Source organism: Hyla sarda, chromosome 2 (genome assembly GCF_029499605.1).
Source record: "Hyla sarda isolate aHylSar1 chromosome 2, aHylSar1.hap1, whole genome shotgun sequence".
NCBI classification, from domain to species: Eukaryota; Metazoa; Chordata; class Amphibia; order Anura; family Hylidae; genus Hyla; species Hyla sarda.
The window spans coordinates 112,700,657-112,721,363 of NC_079190.1; the positions used below are offsets into that span (position 1 = coordinate 112,700,657).

Below are 20,707 nucleotides of genomic sequence, written 5' to 3' on the forward strand. Positions count from 1 at the left end.
GGCAGTGTTCCCCCACAGACATACAGCCTCCAGCTATATACAGTGTAAGGCTGGAGGCTGTATGCCTGTGTACTGCCCACTTCAGTGCTCCGACCACCGCTCCGGCTATAGCAGTAGGTCTCGGGACCGGTGGTCGGAGCACCGAAGCTGACGTGCTGCTGGTCACTTACCAAGCTGACCAGCGCGCGTCTTCCTCCTTCTCTATCCTCCGGTCCTCGGCGCCTTTGTTTCCATGGGCGCACGCACGGGAGGTCAGTAACGTCCCGGCGTGCGCTATGTCCCAGCGGCCCTGCGTTTTAAAACTTAACGCAGGGAGTTAATAGTGATGGGGGGAATTGCCCCGTCGCTACAGGACGGGCAAAACCGTCTCTGCTCGGTTTGCCTGTCCTGTTGCGACCTCCCCCGCCGAACCCCCGGGACTGACTCACCGAACCCCTGGTTAAGAACCACTGGTCTAGACCTTGAACATGGAGCCTTCTATGTAGTAACTAGTAATTGCACCATTGCTCAGTTGCATTGCGTCCTTATTGCATCAGTCTTCACTATTTCTCCAGTGAAAGGGTGATCTGAATTGTAGATAACTTTTAGGTTAGACTGTAGAGTTATTGGCCTCAAAATAGCACAAATAAATGGTTGTCTCCTTTTTGTCTTTTCAAAGGCACTTTAGGAAGTCATCTAACAGGTGCAATTCCTATAAAGTGTCACAATTGCCTTTATAACTTTGTGCACTACTTCCCCTTGGTGTCTGCCTCCTGCTGTGTTTCCAATGTTCCACTGATGATCCTGCAGTCATGGTCATAGCCTTACTGTCTTTATGGCAGGACACTTAAGACATGATTAATCTCTCATGGTGATCATAGAGGGAACTATTGCCCAAGATGCTTATTGTTAGCTATTACAGTCATATACAGTAAAACTTTTCTGGGCGGACCATGCAAAAAAACAAGGAATGCATAATTAATGTGGAACTGAAAATCTGATGTGGATAAGGGAGTGGTCTTTACAAAGAGGTGGTATTTTGAAGAGGTTTCACTGTATGTGGTACTATAATAATGGGTAAAACAAATGGCTTATTTCTATTTGTCAGACAGCATGTCAGCATTAGTGTTTTAGATTTAATATCAAACTTAACCTTCCCATGTAGGAAAAGTAAAGTTAAAAGTTCTTTATTTTATTTTTATTTTAATCATTTAGAATATTTAGAACATTTCTCTATCTTAGCAAAATATTATGTGACAAAATGATAAAGGCAACAATGTATAAGGCTGCATTCACATCACGTTTTGGGGATACCTGGAGCTATCAAGAACCGGATGCAGCGAGAGAATTAGAAAATCGCTGCACTCCATTCAATTGAATGAGCTGGACGGAGTGAGATAGTGGTTCATTTTTGGACCCTATCTGTAATGTCCTTTTATTATGATTTTGTATTTTCTGCTTTGGGTCCTGTTCAGACATTAGATTTGTGTCTGAACAGTTTCTGTGTTAATTCTACCTGGGGTAGAAAGAGTTAACCATCCTGACTTCAGCACTGGGAGTGGATATTAGCCCTCTTCAGCTGATCCCATTGCTGGTGATTAGACCTGTATTCTGGCCATGTTGGCTTGATGGTCACTATGTCTGTCTGTGTGTATATATATATATATATAAATATATATATGTATATATATATCCTGAGGTTAAACCAGGGTTTTCTGTCCTGTTTGATATATAGATTTTAGCCTGCTTTGTTTTAGTACATTTGTCGGGTTTTAGTATTTATGTATTTGTCTGTATTCACACTGTATTTTTTTGTCAGTCCTGTTTTGACCTTGTTGGAACCTGCAACTCCGAGGATAGAATCCTGTTCTGAGCCTTGTGCTATTCCGTCTATCTAGGAGTGAGTCTTGTGCCTGTACCCGTGTTTGCTTGTATTTAGGATTTTTGTTTCCTTCTAGGCCCTAATCACTCGGTGGAGAGTGCCCGCTGACTAGGAGCCTATTTGGCTTTGGTATCGATATCACTCCATGCTTGGAGTTGGGTGTCTAGTGTGTTCCTTGTTTTGAGTCCAGTGTGAACAGTGCTCTTGATTTCCTGACCTGTTTAGTGTTCTGACTTTCAGTTAACCTGTTCATCCCCTGCATCTCTGGTTTTGTCTGCTGTAAACTTTTCCCCATATCTAGTCTTGTTCATATTATCATATCTGCCATTATTCTTGATTCCGGTTTCTGAACTGTATGTTAGTATGCTATATCCTGCCTTGTTTGTATTTATATATCTGTTTGTTGGTTCCGTCATGTTCCTGACTTGTTTCCCGACCTGTACAGGTCGTTTGTTTTGATGACTCATACACCCATGCACTTTAGCTCAAGGAAAGGACCGTAAGTTAGGGAGGATGGGCAAGAAGGCAGGGAGAGTGATTTATAGGGACAGCTTTAAAGGGGTACTACTGTGGAAAACTTTTTTTTTTAAATCAACTGGTGCCAGAAAGTTAAGCAGATTTGTAAATCACTTCTATTAAAAAATCTTAATCCTTCCAGTACGTTTTAGGGGCTTTTTACTAAAGAGAAATCCAAAAAGAAATGCATTTCCTGTGATGTCCTGACCACAGTGCTATCTGCTGACCTCTGCTGTCCATTTTAGGAACTGTCCAGAGAAGCATATGTTTGCTATGGGGATTTTCTCCAGTTCTTTAGCTGAAGAAGACCTTCTTACATGCAGTTCCCATGAAAATACCTTTAGTTGACCATCCTGCTATGTTCTATATTAGTTATTTATCACTTGTTATGTTTATATTGCATATCACATTACAGTTTCTCCCTTACTTTTAGCAAATAGGGCTAATCCAGCAGATATACAGTCATGGCCGTAAATGTTGGCACCCCTGAAATTTTTCAAGAAAATGAAGTATTTCTCACAGAATAGGATTGTAGTAACAGATGTTTTGCTATATACATGTTTACTCCCTTTGTGTGTATTGGAACTAAACAAAAAAAGGAGGGAAAAAAAAGCAAATTGGACATAATGTCACACCAAACTCCAAAAATTGTCTGGACAAAATTATTGGCACCCTTAACTTAATATTTGCTTGCACACCCTTTGGAAACAATAACTGAAATCAGTCACTTCCTATAACCATCAATAAGCCCCTTACACCTCTCAGCTGGAATGTTGGACCACTCTTCCTTTGCTCCAGGTCTCTCTTATTGGAAGGCGCCTTTTCCCAACAGCAATTTTACGATCTCTCCACAGGTGTTCAATGGCATTTAGATCTGGACTCATTGCTGGCCCCTCCAGAATGTTGTTGCCATCCATTTCTGGGTGCTTTTTGACGTATGTTTGGGGTCATTGTCTGGGCTGTACAATGCGACCCAAAATCCATTGGTAATCCTCAGATTTCATGATGCCTTGCACACATTCAAGGCACCCAGTGCCAGAGGCAGCAAAACAACCCCAAAACATCATTGAACCTCCACCATATTTCACTGTAGGTACTGTGTTCTTTTCTTTGTAGGCCTCATTCTGTTTTCGTTAAACAGTAGAATGATGTGCTTTACCAAAAAACACTATCTTGGTCTTATTTGTCCACAAAATGTTTTCCCAGAAGGATTTTGGATTACTCAAGTTCATTTTGGCAAAATGTAGTCTTGCTTTTTTATGTCTCTGTGTCAGCTGTGGGATCCTCCTGGGTCTCCTGCCATAGCGTTTCATTTCATTTAAATGTCGACGGATAGTTTGGGCTGACAATGATGCTCCCTGAGCCTGCAGGACAGCTTGAATATCTTTGGAACTTGTTGCGCACTGTGGACAAAGGAAAATCTAGATCTCTGGAGATGGACTTGTAACCTTGAGATTGTTGATATTTTTCCACAATTTTGGTTCTCAAGTCCTCAGACAGTTCTCTTCTCCTCTTTCTGTTGTCCATGCTTAGTGTGGCACACACAGACGCACAATGCAAAGACTAAGTGAACTTCTCTCCTTTTTATCTGCTTTCAGGTGTGATTTTTATATTGCCCACACCTGTTACTTGCCCCCAGGTGAGTTTAAAGGAGCATCACATGCTTGAAACAATCTTATTTTTCCACAATTTTGAAAGGGTGCCAATAATTTTGTCCAGACCATTTTTGGAGTTTGGTGTGACATTATGTCCAATTTGCTTTTTTTCCTCCCTTTTTTGGTTTAATTCCAATACACACAAAGGGAATAAACACATGTATAGCAAAACATGCGTTACTGCAATCCTTTTCTGTGAGAAATACTTCATTTTCTTGAAAAATTTCAGGGGTGCCAACATTTACGGCCATGACTGTATTTGCTCTTTGTGCAGAATTGTTCATATTGCCGTAGATTTGGATTTGTAGCTTATTTTATAGTCTAATTTAGACTCATTGCTTTCAACATTAAAGGGAGAATGTGTTGTAGTAGTACAAGAGTGTGGAAATGAAAAAGAGATAAGAACATGCCAAGTCAGATATGGGCTATGATCTATTACATAGCACGTCCGCTTTCATCATAATTCTATGTGGTCTTCAAATGTTATTAATCTCTAGGGTATTCTGAAAGACAATCTCACAGAAGAAACAGACGCTGCTCAAAACTACATATTGTAACTCCAAAAGAATACAAGAGAAAGATTAGCTTGGTTGGTTCAACGCATTTCATGGGTGCTACAATATAGAAAATAAGAGGCGTATTTGTTTGAATCTGTTGCGTATGGTGCCACAAAATTTAAGAAAAGTTATTTATGTTCATACATGACATTAGTTTATACAATATACAATTGTATACAATTCAATACAAGTTTATACATTATACAATTTTGTACATACATACATACCGTATTTTTCGCCCTATAGGACGCACCGGCATATAAGACGCACCCAATTTTAAAGGTGCAAAATCTAGAAAAAAAAAAGATTCTGCACCCAACAGTGATCTTCAACCTGCGGACCTCCAGATGTTGCAAAACTACAACTCCCAGCATGCCCGGACAGCCGTTGGCTGTCCGGGCATGCTGGGAGTTGTAGTTTTGCAACATCTGGAGGTCCGCAGGTTGAAGACCACTGGTATAGGAGGTAATACTCACGTGTCCCCGCCGCTTCGGACCCGTCACCGCTGCCCTGGATGTCGCTCCATCGCTGTCGCCGCGTCCCTGGGGTGTCCCCGACGCTCCGGACGTCTTCTTCCCCGGGATCCACGCTCTCCGTCGCCGTCATCACGTCGCTACGCACGCCGCTCCTATTGGATGACGGGACGGCGTGCGCGACGACGTGGTGACGTCGAAGGAGAGCGCCGGCCATGCAGGGGATCCCGGCACGGAGCAGACACCGAGGAGGCAGGTAAGGTCCCTCCCGGTGTCCTGTAAGCTGTTCGGGACGCCACGATTTCACCGTGGCGGTCCCGAACAGCCCGACTGAGCAGCCGGGTTAGTGTCCCTTTCGCTTCAGACACAGCGGTCAGCTTTGATCGCAGCGTCTGAAGGGTTAATACAGGGCATCACCGCGATCGGTGATGTCCTGTATTAGCCGCGGGTCCCGGCCGTTGATGTGGCGGCAGGGACCGACCCGATAGGGGTGTATTCGCCGTATAAGACGCACCAACTCCCCCCCCAGTTTTGGGGAGGAAAAAGTGCGTCTTATACGGCGAAAAATACGGTACATACAAAGTATGTGTGGTTTTATCAGAATTAACATAGGTCCTTGCCTCCTGCCATCAGTTTTTGGCTACACTACAAGGAAAAGTCAAACCGGCCGAGTGGGGAGCAGCATCTGAGACCGCCCCAAAGACTATTTTACTGGATCCCAGTGGCATCTTTAGACTATGATTTCTTTAAAATGCCACAGTGTCTCAGAGTAACTCATAGTGTGCCAGGATTGTGCTGTCTCCACTAGAGATGAGCGAACTTACAGTAAATTCGATTCGTCGCAAACTTCTCGGCTCGACAGTTGATGACTTATCCTGCATAAATTAGTTCAGCCTTCAGGTGCTCCGGTGGGCTGGAAAAGGTGGATACAGTCCTAGGAAAGAGTCTCCTAGGACTGTATCCACCTTTTCCAGCCCACAGGAGCACCTGAAAGCTGAACTCATTTATGCAGGAAAAGTCATCAACTGTCGAGCCGAGAAGTTCGCGACGAATTGAATTTACTGTAAGTTCGCTCATCTCTAGTTTGAGCAGCATTACACATTTTTGATACATACAGGAAATTAATGAGGATATGGCAGCTTGTATTCTTATGCTAGCAACCTGAAATAACCCTGACAGCACACGTTTATACATTATCTATACATACATGTAGGAATACGAATATGGAGGAGTTTCGGCCCTGCTTTAGGCACACCTCCTTGCTTTGTGGGGGCTAAAGCAATAACAGGAAGATGATCTATATGTCAGATATGTCACTGCAAGGGGAATTTAAATGTGGGATCAATTGCAAATCTCAGCTACACCTTCCCTTTCCTTAAAGGGGTACTTTGGTGGAAAACTTTTATTTTTTTTTTAATGAACTGGTGCCAGAAAGTTAAACAGATTTGTAAAATACTTCTATTAAAAAAAATCTTTACCCTTCCAGTACTTATTAGCAGCTGTATGTTACAGAGTAAAATTCTATTCTATTTGAGTTTCTTTTTTGTCTTGTCCACAGTGCTCTCTGCTGACACTTCTGTCCATGACAGGAACTGTCCAGAGTAGCATAGGTTTGCAATGAGGATTTACTCCTGCTCTGGACAGTTCCTGATATGGGCATCAGGTGTCAGCAGAGAGCACTGTGGACAAGAGAAAAAAAAAAGAGTTTAAAAAAGAATAGAGTTTCCTCTGTATCTGCTAATAAGTACTGGAAGGGTAAAGATTTAAGTAATTTACAAATCTGTTCAACTTTTCGGCACCAGTTGATTAAAAAATATATATATATTTTCCACCGTTGTACCCCTTTAAAGGGGAAGTGTCACGCTGAAAACGTATCCCCTATCCAAATAGTGATTCTTTCGTTATTTGATTCAAGGATTTCTATTGAAGAAATTGTGGGAGGGTGTGCCGGGAGACATACATACCGTATTTTTCGTCCTATAGGACGCACCGGCGTATAAGACTTACCCAATTTATAGGTGCAAAATCTAAAAAAATAAAGATTTTGAACCCAATAGTGGTCTTCAACCTGCGGACCTCCAGATGTTGCAAAACTACAACTCCCAGCATGCCCGGACAGCCAACGGCTGTCTGGGCATGCTGGGAGTTGTAGTTTTGCAACATCTGGAGGTCCGCAGATTGAAGACCACTGCATAGGAGGTAATACTCAGGTGTCCCCGCTGCTCCGGACCCATCACCGCTGCCCTGGATGTCGCTCCATCACTGTCGCCGTGTCCCTGCTGCTCCGGAACGTCTCTGCTGCCGGCCGGGAATCCTCGCTCTCCGTCGCCGCCATCACGTCGTTATGCACGCCGATGCACGTACGCGACGACGTGATGACGAGGAAGGAGAGCACCGGCCATACAGGGGATCCCTGAACGGAGAAGACACCGAGGAGGCAGGTAAGGTCCCCCCCAGTGTCCTGTAGGCACTAACCCGGCTATTCAGCCGGGCTGTTCCCGAACAGCCCGACTGAACAGCCGGGTTAGTGTCACTTTCCCTTCAGACGCGGCGGTCAGCTTTGTTCGCCGTGTCTGAAGGGTTAATACAGGGCATCACCGCGATCGGTGATGTCCTGTATTAGCCGCGGGTCCCGGCCTTTGATGGCTGCAGGGACCGCCGCGATAGGGGTGTATTCGCCGTATAAGACGCACCGACTTCCCCCCCCCCCTTATACGGCGTCTTATACGGCGAAAAATACGGTATACAAATATATTTCAACCTAAAGAGGTCAATGGAAAGAAAAACACAACAAAATCAGGAAAAAAATGCAGTGCAAGAGCACACTGCAAATCTCGCCACAAAAATAACACAATACGTTGACAATGGCAAAAAAATTTTTTTTGCATTTTTACAGAAAACTGGTGTTTCTGGGTCTACTTTATTAGTAGTAACATATAAAATATATAATATGAAGATAATGCAAAAAAGTGGAAAGTGGGACGTTCCTCATGTAAGGTTCTCGACAATATCAGATAATTCCCAGTCTTTTTTTTATTCAAGAAAGACTTTTTTTAATTCAGAAAGATGCCTCATATCTGCGTCTACACGGTGTCTGCACCATCAGTTTCCCTGCATTATCCGGACCGCCATACACATGCAATACATGTCTTATTTTGAGTGCACAAGGGATGTTTATTTAACTATCTATACAATTTGTACTAAATAACCTAGAATAATGTTCTAGATAGATAGATACTGCAGATACATTGATTGACTGGTAATATATAATTAGTCAGAATTTGATAAATACATAAAGATGATACATGATAGATACTGTATATAGATAGATAGATAGATAGATAGATAATTGATCTACACAGATATAGAGACCTACTAGATAGGTACTGTACATAGATTGATTCGTAATATATAATTAGTCAGAATTTGATAAATACATAAAGATGATACATGATAGATACTGTATATAGATAGATAGATAGATAGATAGATAATTGATCTACACAGATATAGAGACCTACTAGATAGGTACTGTACATAGATTGATTCGTAATATATAATTAGTCAGAATTTGATCAATAAATATTTGATGGATACATGATGGATAGATAGATAAATAAATAGACAGACAGATAATTATTCTACACAGATATAGAGAGTTACTAAATAGATAGATAGATAGATATTGATCTACATGGAAAAAGATAAATAAAAGTTAGATAGACAGTGGTTGCTCTACATAGTAACACATACATGATTAGATAGACAGATAGAATAGAAAAAGAGCAGTACAAGTCGCAAGTAGGGATGAGCGAATTTACAGTAAATTCGATTTGTTATGAACTTCTCGGCTCGGCAGTTGATGACTTCTCCTGCATAAATGAGTTCAGCCTTCAGGTGCTCCGGTGGGCTGGAAAAGGTGGATACAGTCCTAGGAGACTCTTTCCTAGGACTGTATCCACCTTTTCCAGCCCACCGGAGCACCTGAAGGCTGAACTCATTTATGCAGGATAAGTCATCAACTGCCGAGCCGAGAAGTTCGTGACAAATCGAATTTACTGTAAATTCGCTCATCTCTAGTCGCAAGCAAAAGGTAAATGGGTACAAACAGACCATCCAGCCCTGGTAAGTGGCTGATATCTAAGTCCGGCAATTGAACTCTCTCCACAGCACTCCAGCATAGTGAAAAATAAGTGTTGTTTATTCCATAAAACAAGTGTCTTTACAAGGCAACGTTCTCACTGGATCACCCAGTCTTTTCCAATAACTTGAGATAGAACGGCTGAGCCAGTGGAAATGTTGCACTTGTTTTATGGAATAAACAACACCTATTTTTCACCACGCTGGAGTGCTGTGATTTCAATTGCTATATAGATAGATAGACAGGCAGACAGATAGACAAAAAAAATAGATAGATAAATTGATAGGACAGATAGATAGATAGAAAGACAGACATTGATCTATATAATTATAGAGTAATACGTGAGAAATAAATAGATGGATAGATATTGATCTAAAAATAAAATAAAAGATAGATAAATAGACAATCCATAATGCTCTCCATAGTGTTAGAGAAATACATGATAGACATACAGGTAGTTAGGTAGACAGACAGACTGTCATAGATCTACATAGTGAGAGAAATACATGGGTGTATGGTGTATGGGGGGACCACGGGTGTATGGGGGACCACGGGTGTATGGGGGACCACGGGTGTATGGCGGGACCACGGGTGTAGCGGTGTGATCAGATGGTATTAACCCCGGGGGCAAGATGTTGTTGACCCCTAGTGTTCATGACACCAGTATGGTTTTCGGGTTCAGGACACCACACGCCCGGATTCTCCGCTATCCCAATTGCTAGAAGTGAAATGAGAGTCCACAACCAGTTATGGTCAAACGAAGGCTTTACTTAGTATAAGACAGGTGGAATTATCTTCACAGCTAAGGCCAGAATTCCCAAAGAGGTGGCCAGGACCTAGAGGACCTCGCAGCTTGCTGGACCAATATACTTGTAATTAACTTGACTCAAGATTGGACTTGACTTGACTATATACAGGACTTGATTAGTTTCAGTGACAGCAGACATAGACTTGAGACTTACTGCAATGACTGTAGCTTTTGGGGTCTTCCAGATGCTGAACACTTGAGATATCTGGTGTTTGCTGTGCTCAGTAGCAGATGGAATCTCAAAGAGTGAATTGTAATGGCTGCCCCTTTATATAGTGGGGGGCTGGACTAAAGCCCATTGGTCAAGCTGCGGGTCATAGGTTAAGCTGGTGCTCTCTGGGAGAACATGTGATAACAAATCATGTGACAGACTTACACAGGTTCTTGAGACCTCCCACAGGTCCTTTGTACTACCTATACATTAGGAGACTGTCAAGGCATTAAAGTGATATACACAACATTCTGGAAACAACAGGGGAGACCTTGCAGGGGAGCCCCCAGGTCACTGAGGGTCTCAACCTGACAGGGCCTAAGGGTAGTACAGGACCATGTCCTGTACTGGGACACCACAAAATATAGACAGACAGACTTTGCAGGAGAGCAGCGCAACCACTATAATTGTCTGGGTGCAGGCTGTTGGAGCCTAGGTGGTTAGAGGCCCTCCAGTATATAAAGAACCCAAAAATCAGCAGCACTCCGTTCTTTCAGATGAATCAGTGCCTGGCTTTATTCATCTTGTTTACAAGCAGCTGTTTGTAACACAAGATGAATAAAGCCACGCACTGATTTTTTTTCGATAGATAAATATGATATGAAATAGATGTGACATAGACAGGCTGATAGTTATGAGATAGATAGATAGATATGAGATAGATAGATAAATAATTTGAGATAGATAATAGATAAATAGCTAGATAGATAGATATGAGATATATGATAGTTAGACAGATATATGATAGATAGATAGATATGAGATAGATAGATATGAGATAGATAGATAATTTGAGATAGATAATAGATAAATAGCTAGATAGATATGAGATATATGATAGTTAGACAGATATATGATAGATAGATAGATATGAGATAGATAGATATGAGATAGATAGATAATTTGAGATAGATAATAGATAAATAGCTAGATAGATATGAGATATATGATAGTTAGACAGATATATGATAGATAGATAGATATGAGATAGATAGATATGAGATAGATAGATAATTTGAGATAGATAATAGATAAATAGCTAGATAGATATGAGATATATGATAGTTAGACAGATATATGATAGATAGATAGATAGATATGAGATAGATAGATAGATGATTAACAGATAGATAGAAATATAGATAAGTAAATAGACAGATTGATAGATAGACAGATATATGATAGATAGATAAATAGATATGAGATACACAGATAGATAAATAGAAAGATATGAGATAGATAGATATATGATAGACAAATAGATATGAGATAGATAGATGATTAACAGATAAATAGATAGAGATATAGATAAGTAAATAGACAGATAGACATATATGAGATAGATAGATGGATAGATAGGAGATGGCTAGATAGATAAATAAATAGATATGAAATAGATAGATAGATAGATAGGAGATAGATAGATGATAGATAGATAGATAGATATGAGATAGATAGATTAGATAGATAGATAGGAGATAGATGGATATGAGATAGATAGATATAATATGGATATATATATATATATATATATATATATATATATAAGATGGATGGATAGATAGATAGATAGATATAAGATAGATAGATAGATAGATAGATAGGTAGATATAAGATGGATAGATAGATGATAGCTAGAAGAAAGCCATGATCAGATATCAGTAGGGATGTGATCAATCCATAGAGATAGATAAGCAGCAGATAGTGTGAATGATGGCAGATTCCTGTGCCCTGTGCAGTGCTGGGGGTGACTAGTAGATGCCCATGCTGTGTGCGGGGTCCCGCAGTAGTGTGTAACCCTCTTTGCACGCACTTATGCGCTCATGCAGGGGGCAGGTATCGGGCACAGCAGGGGGCAGGTCATTGTTAGGCAGATTTGGGACAGGTAGAGGGGACTTTGTTGTGGAGCAGGCAGCCCAGAGCTGAGAGGCTGCAGTGAGGAGTGGCCCGTCCCCTCACAACCTCCAGTCACTCCCACAGCCCCAAGGCAGCTTTGGCTATTTGCAAAAGGTATGCCACAAAGCAGGCTGTGCTAGAGGAGGAGGGCGAGAGCCAAGCACAGGAGGTGCCAGATCCGCGAGCCCAGTGCCAGCCTCTCCTCCTGCCCCAGTGCCCGGTGCCCCCCGCTCCCGTTCGCCACCATGTATGACTGCGTGGAAGCCTTCCCCCTGATGCCCCGGCCGCTGTATGACATGAGTTCTCAGGGAGCCTGCATGCTGAGGAAGGCTGCCTGCTATGGGGGGCTGGATCCCTTCGGATGGATGCAGAGCCACAGTTTACAATGTAGGTACCTCACTCCTATACTGCTGTATATATAGGCTCCATAACAATACTGCCTGGACTGGTGTGTGTGTATACAGATGGAGCACAGCTAAGTTTGCCAGTTCTGCCCTAGGTTTTTATTGATAACAGTATCAACCTGCAGTCCTATGGAAACCCTACTAATACATTGTGAGCTGCTCTACATCTGTGTTTTCCAACCAGGGTGCCTCCAGCTGTTGCAAAACTACATCTTCCAGCATGCCCGGACAGCCGAAGGCTGTCCGGGCATGCTGGGAGTTGTAGTTTTGCAACAGCTGGAGGCACTCTGGTTGGAAAACACTGATCTAGAGCAGCTCACAATGTATTAGTAGCCGAAGGCTGTCCGGGCATGCTGGGAGTTGTAGTTTTGCAACAGCTGGAGGCACCCTGGTTGGGAAACACTGCTCTAGATGGTGAACCCAGCACTGCTACATCTCATCTGTATATAGGACATCACACATTCTTCACTATTTTCTTCTTGGAGCCTGCACTGTGTTCTGTTTGTAGGGTTTGTTTACTACTATTATTGTGTTTCCACTTGGCTTGTGATACATTGTGACCTCTCCTGCATTCCTATGTGTGGATACTCACAGAGGTGACTGCATTGCCTTCTATTGTTGCATATCAATACCATATGTGCAGTGAAATCATGCACCCTGCTACTTTCAGAAAGGGGGGGGGGGGGTCCGCCATACTGAATAACCATTGTCATTTATTCCCAAATATTCCATTAAAAGAAAAAAAAATCCCTCTAACTAATCTCTGTTAACAAGCTGCAATGAGAGTGTTACTGTAGCGGGTTGTATTGTGATTGTAATAGTAACACCCTATACCAAGGTTTCCCAACCAGGGTGCCTCCAGCTGTTGCAAAATGACAACTCACAGCATGCCCGGACAGCCAAAGACTGTCTGAACATGCTGGGAGTTGTAGTTTTACAACAGCTGGAGGATCCCTGTTTGGGAAACCCTGCCCTATACAGTGGACTTTTAACTGTTGCAAAACTACAACTCCCAGCATGCCCGGACAGCCTTTGGCTGTTCGGACATGCTGGGAGTTGTAGTTTAGCAACAGCTGGAGGCACCCTGTTTGGGAAACCCTGCCCTAAACAGTGGACCTTTAACTGTTGCAAAACTACAACTCCCAGCATGCCCGGACAGCCTTTGGCTGTCCGGGCATGCTGGGAGTTGTAGTTTTGCAACAGTTAAAGGTCCACTATTGTTGTCACTGCAGATGTACCTGCACAAATAATGCAATCATGCCATCATAATACCAAATTGGGCCCAAATAAGCACCGCTACATGTGACAAACGTAACTCTGCTACATCTGTGGGCAATGTCTATGGGCAAGGAGGTGCCATGAAAGCCTCTCCGATCACCAAGGAGTTAAAGGGACTTTGTGGCGAAGCATCTCTCGTACCGTGCACAATACTGTGGCCTTTCCCTAGGGATAGAGCGCGTGGGATAAGAAGTACCACGGGAGTGGAGTAGTGCCATTGTGTTGGTGAATACCCACTGATGGCATGCTGTCAGTACTGTGTGGGTGTGAATGTTGCTTTAGCTATGATTGTGTGTGTATATTGTTTTGACTGTCAGACTGTGAAAGTGTTGAGTATGTGATTGAGGGAGGAGTACCAGCCAGAATGTAGATTTTTTTTTTCACGTTTGTTGGGCGGGTGTTTTTTTTTTTTTTTGTTAATATGGAAATTTGGCTAAGTGCCACTAGACAGACAAACAGGATGACAATCAGAAAAGGGCAAAGGCACAATGAGTTCCACACCAAGGGTGAAGGAGCGGGTCAGTTCGGGATGTGTTTGTAGCCTCTACAGCTACTGATATCCATATGAGGGTCATTGGTTCAATCGGGCAGTGCTGGGTTCTCCGAAGGTTCAGTGTCAATGTCCTGGCTGAAGAATATACCCAGTTTAGTAGTTGGCCTATCCGTACATCTATATGGGTGGTCTCTGTTGGGTTGCAGCACTACCATTCCCAGCATGCCCTCACAGCCACCAGCAGGCAATTGTCATTTTGTAAAGCTGGATATTCACAGGATGGCTATTAAAGGGGTACTCCGGTGAAAAATACATTTTTCTCAAATCAACTGGTGCCAGAAAGTTAAACAGATTTGTAAATCACTTCTATTAAAAAATCTTAATCCTTCCAGTACTTATCAGCTGCTGTATGTTCCACAGGAAGTTGAGTTATTCTTTTCAATCTGACCACAATGCTCTCTGCTGACACCACTGTCTATGTCAGGAACTGTCCAGAGCAGGATAGGTTTGCTATGGGGATTTGCTTCTGCTCTGGACAATTCCTGACAGGGACAGAGGTGTCAGCAGAGAGCACTGTGGTCAGACAAAGGAATAACTCAACTTCCTGTGGAGCATACAGCAGCTGATTAGTACTGGAAGGATTAAGATTTTTATATCGAAGTAATTTACAAATCTGTATAACTTTCTGGAGCCAGTTGTTTTGAAAAAAAAAATAGTTTCCCACCGGAGTACCCCTTTAATAGATAGAATATGGATAACCCTAATGTCTATTGTTACTTAGGTTGGAGCCGTTCTGTGTACGGAAGATGTAACTGTTGGTATGTGGGTTATATAGGGACAGTTACAGCGTAAATCACTGCAAACTCGACTCCCAGATATTGTATATCAAACCAAGCTTCTAATGTATCGTTTTCTATTTTTAGCATTATCAGTTTAACATCTGATTTAAAGAGGGTTTCTAAAAATATAATACAAAAAAAAAAAAAAAAGGTCTTCATTATTTCTGGATAGAGTGCTACCCTGGTCTGGGGGTGTCGTGCCTGGTATTGCAGCTCAGGTCACTTTCAAGCGTAAGAGCTGAGCTGCATGACTAGACAAAGTGAGAAAAGAGTGTTGCTGTTTCTTGGGGGGAAAAAAAGTATTCTGCCTAATCTACAACCCCTTGTTTGGATAGAATTAGTTATAGTAAAAACGTGTTTTCCAGTTTGAACATATAGCTAATTATATATATGGTTCTGCTAGTACCTAGTTTCTATGTTATATACATTAGAGAGGTGTTTCCCAACCAGTGCGCCTCCAGCTGTTACAAAACTTCCCAACCAATGTGCCTCCAGCTGTTGCAAAACTTTCCAACCAGTGTGCCTCCAGCTGTTGTAAAACTTGCCAACCAGTGTGCCTCCAGCTGTTGCAGAACTTGCCAACCAGTGTGCCTCCAGCTGTTGTAAAACTTGCCAACCAGTGTGCCTCCAGCTGTTGCAGAACTTCCCAACCAGTGTGCCTCCAGCTGTTACAAAACTTCCCAACCAGTGTGCCTCCAGCTGTTACAAAGCTTCCAACCAATGTGCCTCTAGCTGTTGCAAAACTTCCCAACCAGTGTGCCTCCAGCTGTTGCAAAACTTTACAACCAGTGTGCCTCCAGCTGTTGCAAAACTTTCCAACCAGTGTGCCTCCAACTGTTGCAAAACTTTCCAACCAGTGTGCCTCCAGCTGTAGCAAAACGTTCCCACCAGTGTGCCTCCAGCTGTTGCAGAACTTCCCAACCAGTGTGAGAAAGGCTGTCCAGGCAAGCTGGGAGTTGTAGTTTTGCAACAGCTGGAGGCACACTGGTTGGGAAACACAGCATTAGAGGAAAATAGAGGGCTAGCAATACAATAATGATACTGTGATACTAATTATATGTTAAGCATATATAATAAGAGGAATTTGGATGTAGCGTGCAAAGGTCTTGCACTTTTACCTTCGGTCATGGTTTTAACAGCTTATAACCATTTCCTCGCCACATAATGCAGAGATGGTCATTTGCAGCACTGAAGGAGCCTCCGACAAGCCTTAATAATGACTGGTTAGGCTCAAGAGAAGACCTCAGGATGACCTGCCCTTTAAACTCTTGCCAACTCTTCCCTGTAGTCAAGTTCTAGGTGTTGCCTTATTTTGGACAGATGCCCAAACTGAGGTTACCCGGTATTAAACTTATATAGGATATATGTAACAGCATTACATGACACCCCTCATTCCTCCCTATCTGGGGGTGCTGTGAAGCAGCAGGGGGGGGGGAGAGTGGGAAAAGATTGGATCTTGACAAGTTAAACTGCAAACTACAGTAAAAGTGCCGATGACGGGTTAAAGGGCAGGTAAACGGAAATGGACAAGCTGAGAATATTATAGGATTGCGGGGTCTACTAGAAGCCTTGAAACCTGCCTCCCATATGATGTCCTCACAAAGACTTTCTTATGCTTCCTTCTTCACATGTTACCAGGATTCCTGTATTAGGGACAAATGGCTCTTAATGGCCCGGCTAGGTTGTAAACATTTTATGACTGTTATAAATGTTTCTACTTTGAAGTTCAGCCTATAGACAAAGAATTTCCTCAATTTTAGAAATTTGGGCTGGAAAACACTGTGTCATTTTTAACCCTCATTCCTGTCCCAGCTTTTTTAGTGCTTATTTTTATGATGGAAGAGGTGAGAGCTGGGTGAAGGGGCCTGGTTGCCTCATTTTTTTCCCCCCTGTCCCCTTGATCTGTTGATACCAGTCTGGGGCCCTCGTAAAAGTGCCTTTAAACTTCTCAAATGCTTCACTCCAGCCCCCTTTCCCCTTCACGGCCATAATCCTTTTGTACGTGGTTACGCTGTTTTGTATAAGAGCAAATGTTTGATAACTTTATTAGCTGAGTTAACAGCTTCTATATCATTCCGATTCAAAGTTAAGATATTTGTTGGGTTGGCTCCCTTTATGATCGGGGGGGGGGGGGGGGGGATAGGTTTCCTGGGCTTGGAAGGCTATTAAAAATCTTCATTGTTGCTTGCAGCATTTGGACATTTCAGAAAATCTTCTGCTGAGGTGACTTTACTTTTTGAAAAGAAATCTCAGCAAGTATTAGTCACCTGTTTATGTATATTTCCTTGTTGGCGTAATCTTTTAATACTAAACACAAGAAAGATTCCTACGGCACTGCGAACAGTTGGAAGTCCGGTCTCTCGGTTATGGATCTACTTTGCCGGAGCAACAATGGTGGTGCTCAGGTATCGGCAAAGAAGAAAAATATACTCAAACGAAGATAAGAAAATCCGGCCACTCACCAATTCCGCCTTCTTCCTTTATTGCATAAAATACTCACATAGATACATAGGGGAGTGGGAATGAGCGGGGGATACAAGCGGCAACAATCTCCGTTTCTGGCCGGAAGAAGCACTAGTCTTAGTGCGAAACGGAGCTTGTTGGCGCTTATACCCCCCGCTCCTTCCCACTCCCCTATGAATCTATATGAGACGGAATTGGTGAGTGGCCGGATTTTCTTATCTTCTTTTGAGTAATCTTTTAAAGTTTTTCCCAGAAGGCTTTTCTTTAAAAGCAGTAATTATACTTTAGACAAACGTGTAGGAGAGAATTTACGATCCACTGCACCAACGCAGAGCGGAGAAATTTGTACAAAAACTGAGCTTGAGCAAAAATTTTTTATCAATTTTATCACTGTTGCAGGGAATGATGAATTCCTTCCATAGGGTCTAGTTCTATGGCATTTTTAACCATTGGCATCCTTGAGCCTGAATGTTAGTAAACCACTGGTTAGTTTAGACAGGCTTTACTCCTAAATAGGTTGCCTGGTTAAGAAAAAACGTTTTCAAATACCAGTTGGTTAGGTTCACATCCGAGTTGGAGGCTCCATTTGGGGCTTTGGTCATAAATTCCGCTTAGCAGCGGGAAAGAAGCTGCAGGGCAGACACCAGTGGGGTCTATTGGGTTTCCATCTGGTGTCCGTCATTTTGCGGGATTTTAACTGAAGAAATACATTTCTTTTGACGCCCGGACACCCAATGCCTTAGTGGAGAGCGGCTACAAGTCTTTTACTGGAGGTTCTGGCATGTTTGTGCATTACATTACTGGCTGATTGATTAAAATGGGAACTGTGTAATTAGAATGGGAACTGGTAGTTTGCCCTGTGGGGGGCGCTGCAGGAAAATTTAGCACTCGCTGCAAAATTCCACCACAGATCAGCACTGGTTGCTGATGGTTCCTACCAGTGGAACACCCTGTGATCATCTCATCATCAGAACCTCTAAAGCAACCACAAGTTTTTGTTGTTGGTGGAAATGCTTTTTTAGGGTAGGGTCCCACTGTTACGGAGCCCCTTCTTATGAGCATCGGATCTCATCATGAGAGGATTGAACTTTTGGTCCTCCCCAATTGCACCTCGGAAATTCTCCTTGGACTTCCCTGGCTTCAACTTCATTCCCCTACCCTGGATTGGTCCACTGGGGAGATCAAGAGTTGGGGGTCCTCTTGTTCCAAGAACTGTCTAAAACCGGTTCCCAGTAACCCTTGCCGTAACTCTGTGGTTCCTCCAGTAACCGGTCTCCCTAAGGCCTATATGGACTTCGCGGATGTTTTCTGCAAAAAACAAGCTGAGACTCTACCTCCTCACAGGCCTTATGATTGCCCTATCGACCTCCTCCCGGGCACTACTCCACCCCGGGGCAGAATTTATCCTCTCTCTGCCCCAGAGACTCTTGCCATGTCCGAATACGTCCAGGAGAATCTAAAAAAGGGCTTTATCCGTAAATCCTCCTCTCCTGCCGGAGCCGGATTTTTCTTTGTGTCCAAAAAAGATGGCTCCCTACGTCCATGCATTGACTACCGCGGTCTTAATAAAATCACGGTTAAGAACCGCTACCCCTTACCCCTCATCTCTGAACTCTTTGATCGCCTCCAAGGTGCCCACATCTTCACTAAATTGGACTTAAGAGGCGCCTATAACCTCATCCGCATCAGAGAGGGGGACGAGTGGAAAACGGCATTTAACACCAGAGATGGACACTTTGAGTATCTGGTCATGCCCTTTGGACTGTGCAACGCTCCTGCCGTCTTCCAAGACTTTGTCAATGAAATTTTTCGTGATCTGTTATACTGTGTTGTTGTATATCTGGACGATATCCTAATTTTTTCTGCCAATCTAGAAGAACACCGCCAGCATGTCCGTATGGTTCTTCAGAGGCTTCGTGACAACCAACTCTATGCCAAAATTGAGAAATGTCTGTTTGAATGCCAATCTCTTCCTTTTCTAGGATATTTGGTCTCTGGCCAGGGACTACAGATGGATCCAGACAAACTCTCTGCCGTCTTAGATTGGCCACGCCCCTCCGGACTCCGTGCTATCCAACGCTTTTTGGGGTTCGCCAATTATTACAGGCAATTTATTCCACATTTTTCTACCATTGTGGCTCCTATCGTGGCTTTAACCAAAAAAAATGCTGATCCCAAGTCCTGGCCCCCTCAAGCAGAAGACGCCTTTAAACGACTCAAGTCTGCCTTTTCTTCGGCTCCCGTCCTCTCCAGACCTGACCCTTCCAAACCCTTCCTATTGGAGGTTGATGCCTCCTCAGTGGGAGCTGGAGCTGTTCTTCTACAAAAAAATTCTTCCGGGCATGCTGTCACTTGTGGTTTTTTCTCTAGGACCTTCTCTCCAGCGGAGAGGAACTACTCCATCGGGGATCGAGAGCTTCTAGCCATTAAATTAGCACTAGAGGAATGGAGGCATCTGCTGGAGGGATCAAGTTCTCCTGTTATTATCTACACCGACCACAAGAACCTCTCCTACCTCCAGTCTGCCCAACGGCTGAATCCTCGCCAGGCCCGGTGGTCTCTGTTCTTTGCCCGATTTAATTTTGAGATTCACTTTCGTCCTGCCGATAAGAACATTAGGGCCGATGCTCTCTCTCGTTCCTCGGATGCCTCAGAAATTGAACTCTCTCCGCAACACATCATTCCACCTGACTGCCTGATCTCCACTTCTCCTGCCTCCATCAGGCAGACTCCTCCAGGAAAGACCTTTGTTTCTCCTCGCCAACGCCTCGGAATCCTCAAATGGGGTCACTCCTCCCATCTCGCAGGTCATGCGGGTATCAAGAAATCTGTGCAACTCATCTCCCGCTTCTATTGGTGGCCGACTCTGGAGACGGATGTTGTGGACTTTGTGCGAGCCTGCACTATCTGTGCCCGGGATAAGACTCCTCGCCAGAAGCCCGCTGGTTTTCTTCATCCTCTGCCTGTCCCCGAACAGCCTTGGTCTCTGATTGGTATGGATTTTATTACTGATTTACCCCCTTCCCGTGGCAACACTGTTATTTGGGTGGTCGTTGATCGATTCTCCAAAATGGCACATTTCATCCCTCTTCCTGGTCTTCCTTCTGCGCCT

General features: G+C 43.3%; 1 protein-coding gene across 2 annotated transcripts in view; it reads left to right on the top strand.

Moving 5' to 3' along the window:
- Window positions 1–20,707, top strand: part of RARG (retinoic acid receptor gamma) — a 214,429-nt gene that overhangs the window by 151,741 nt on the left and 41,981 nt on the right. Inside the window, exon 1 of one of the 2 annotated variants that reach the window (XM_056555296.1) lies at window positions 12,135–12,505. The exons of the other annotated variant lie outside the window; for it this stretch is intronic. Coding sequence (XP_056411271.1) covers window positions 12,364–12,505 — 142 coding nt within the window. The 5' untranslated portion in view covers window positions 12,135–12,363. Of the gene's footprint in view, window positions 1–12,134; window positions 12,506–20,707 lie in introns of those variants that run through there. 2 annotated transcript variants of the gene reach the window in all.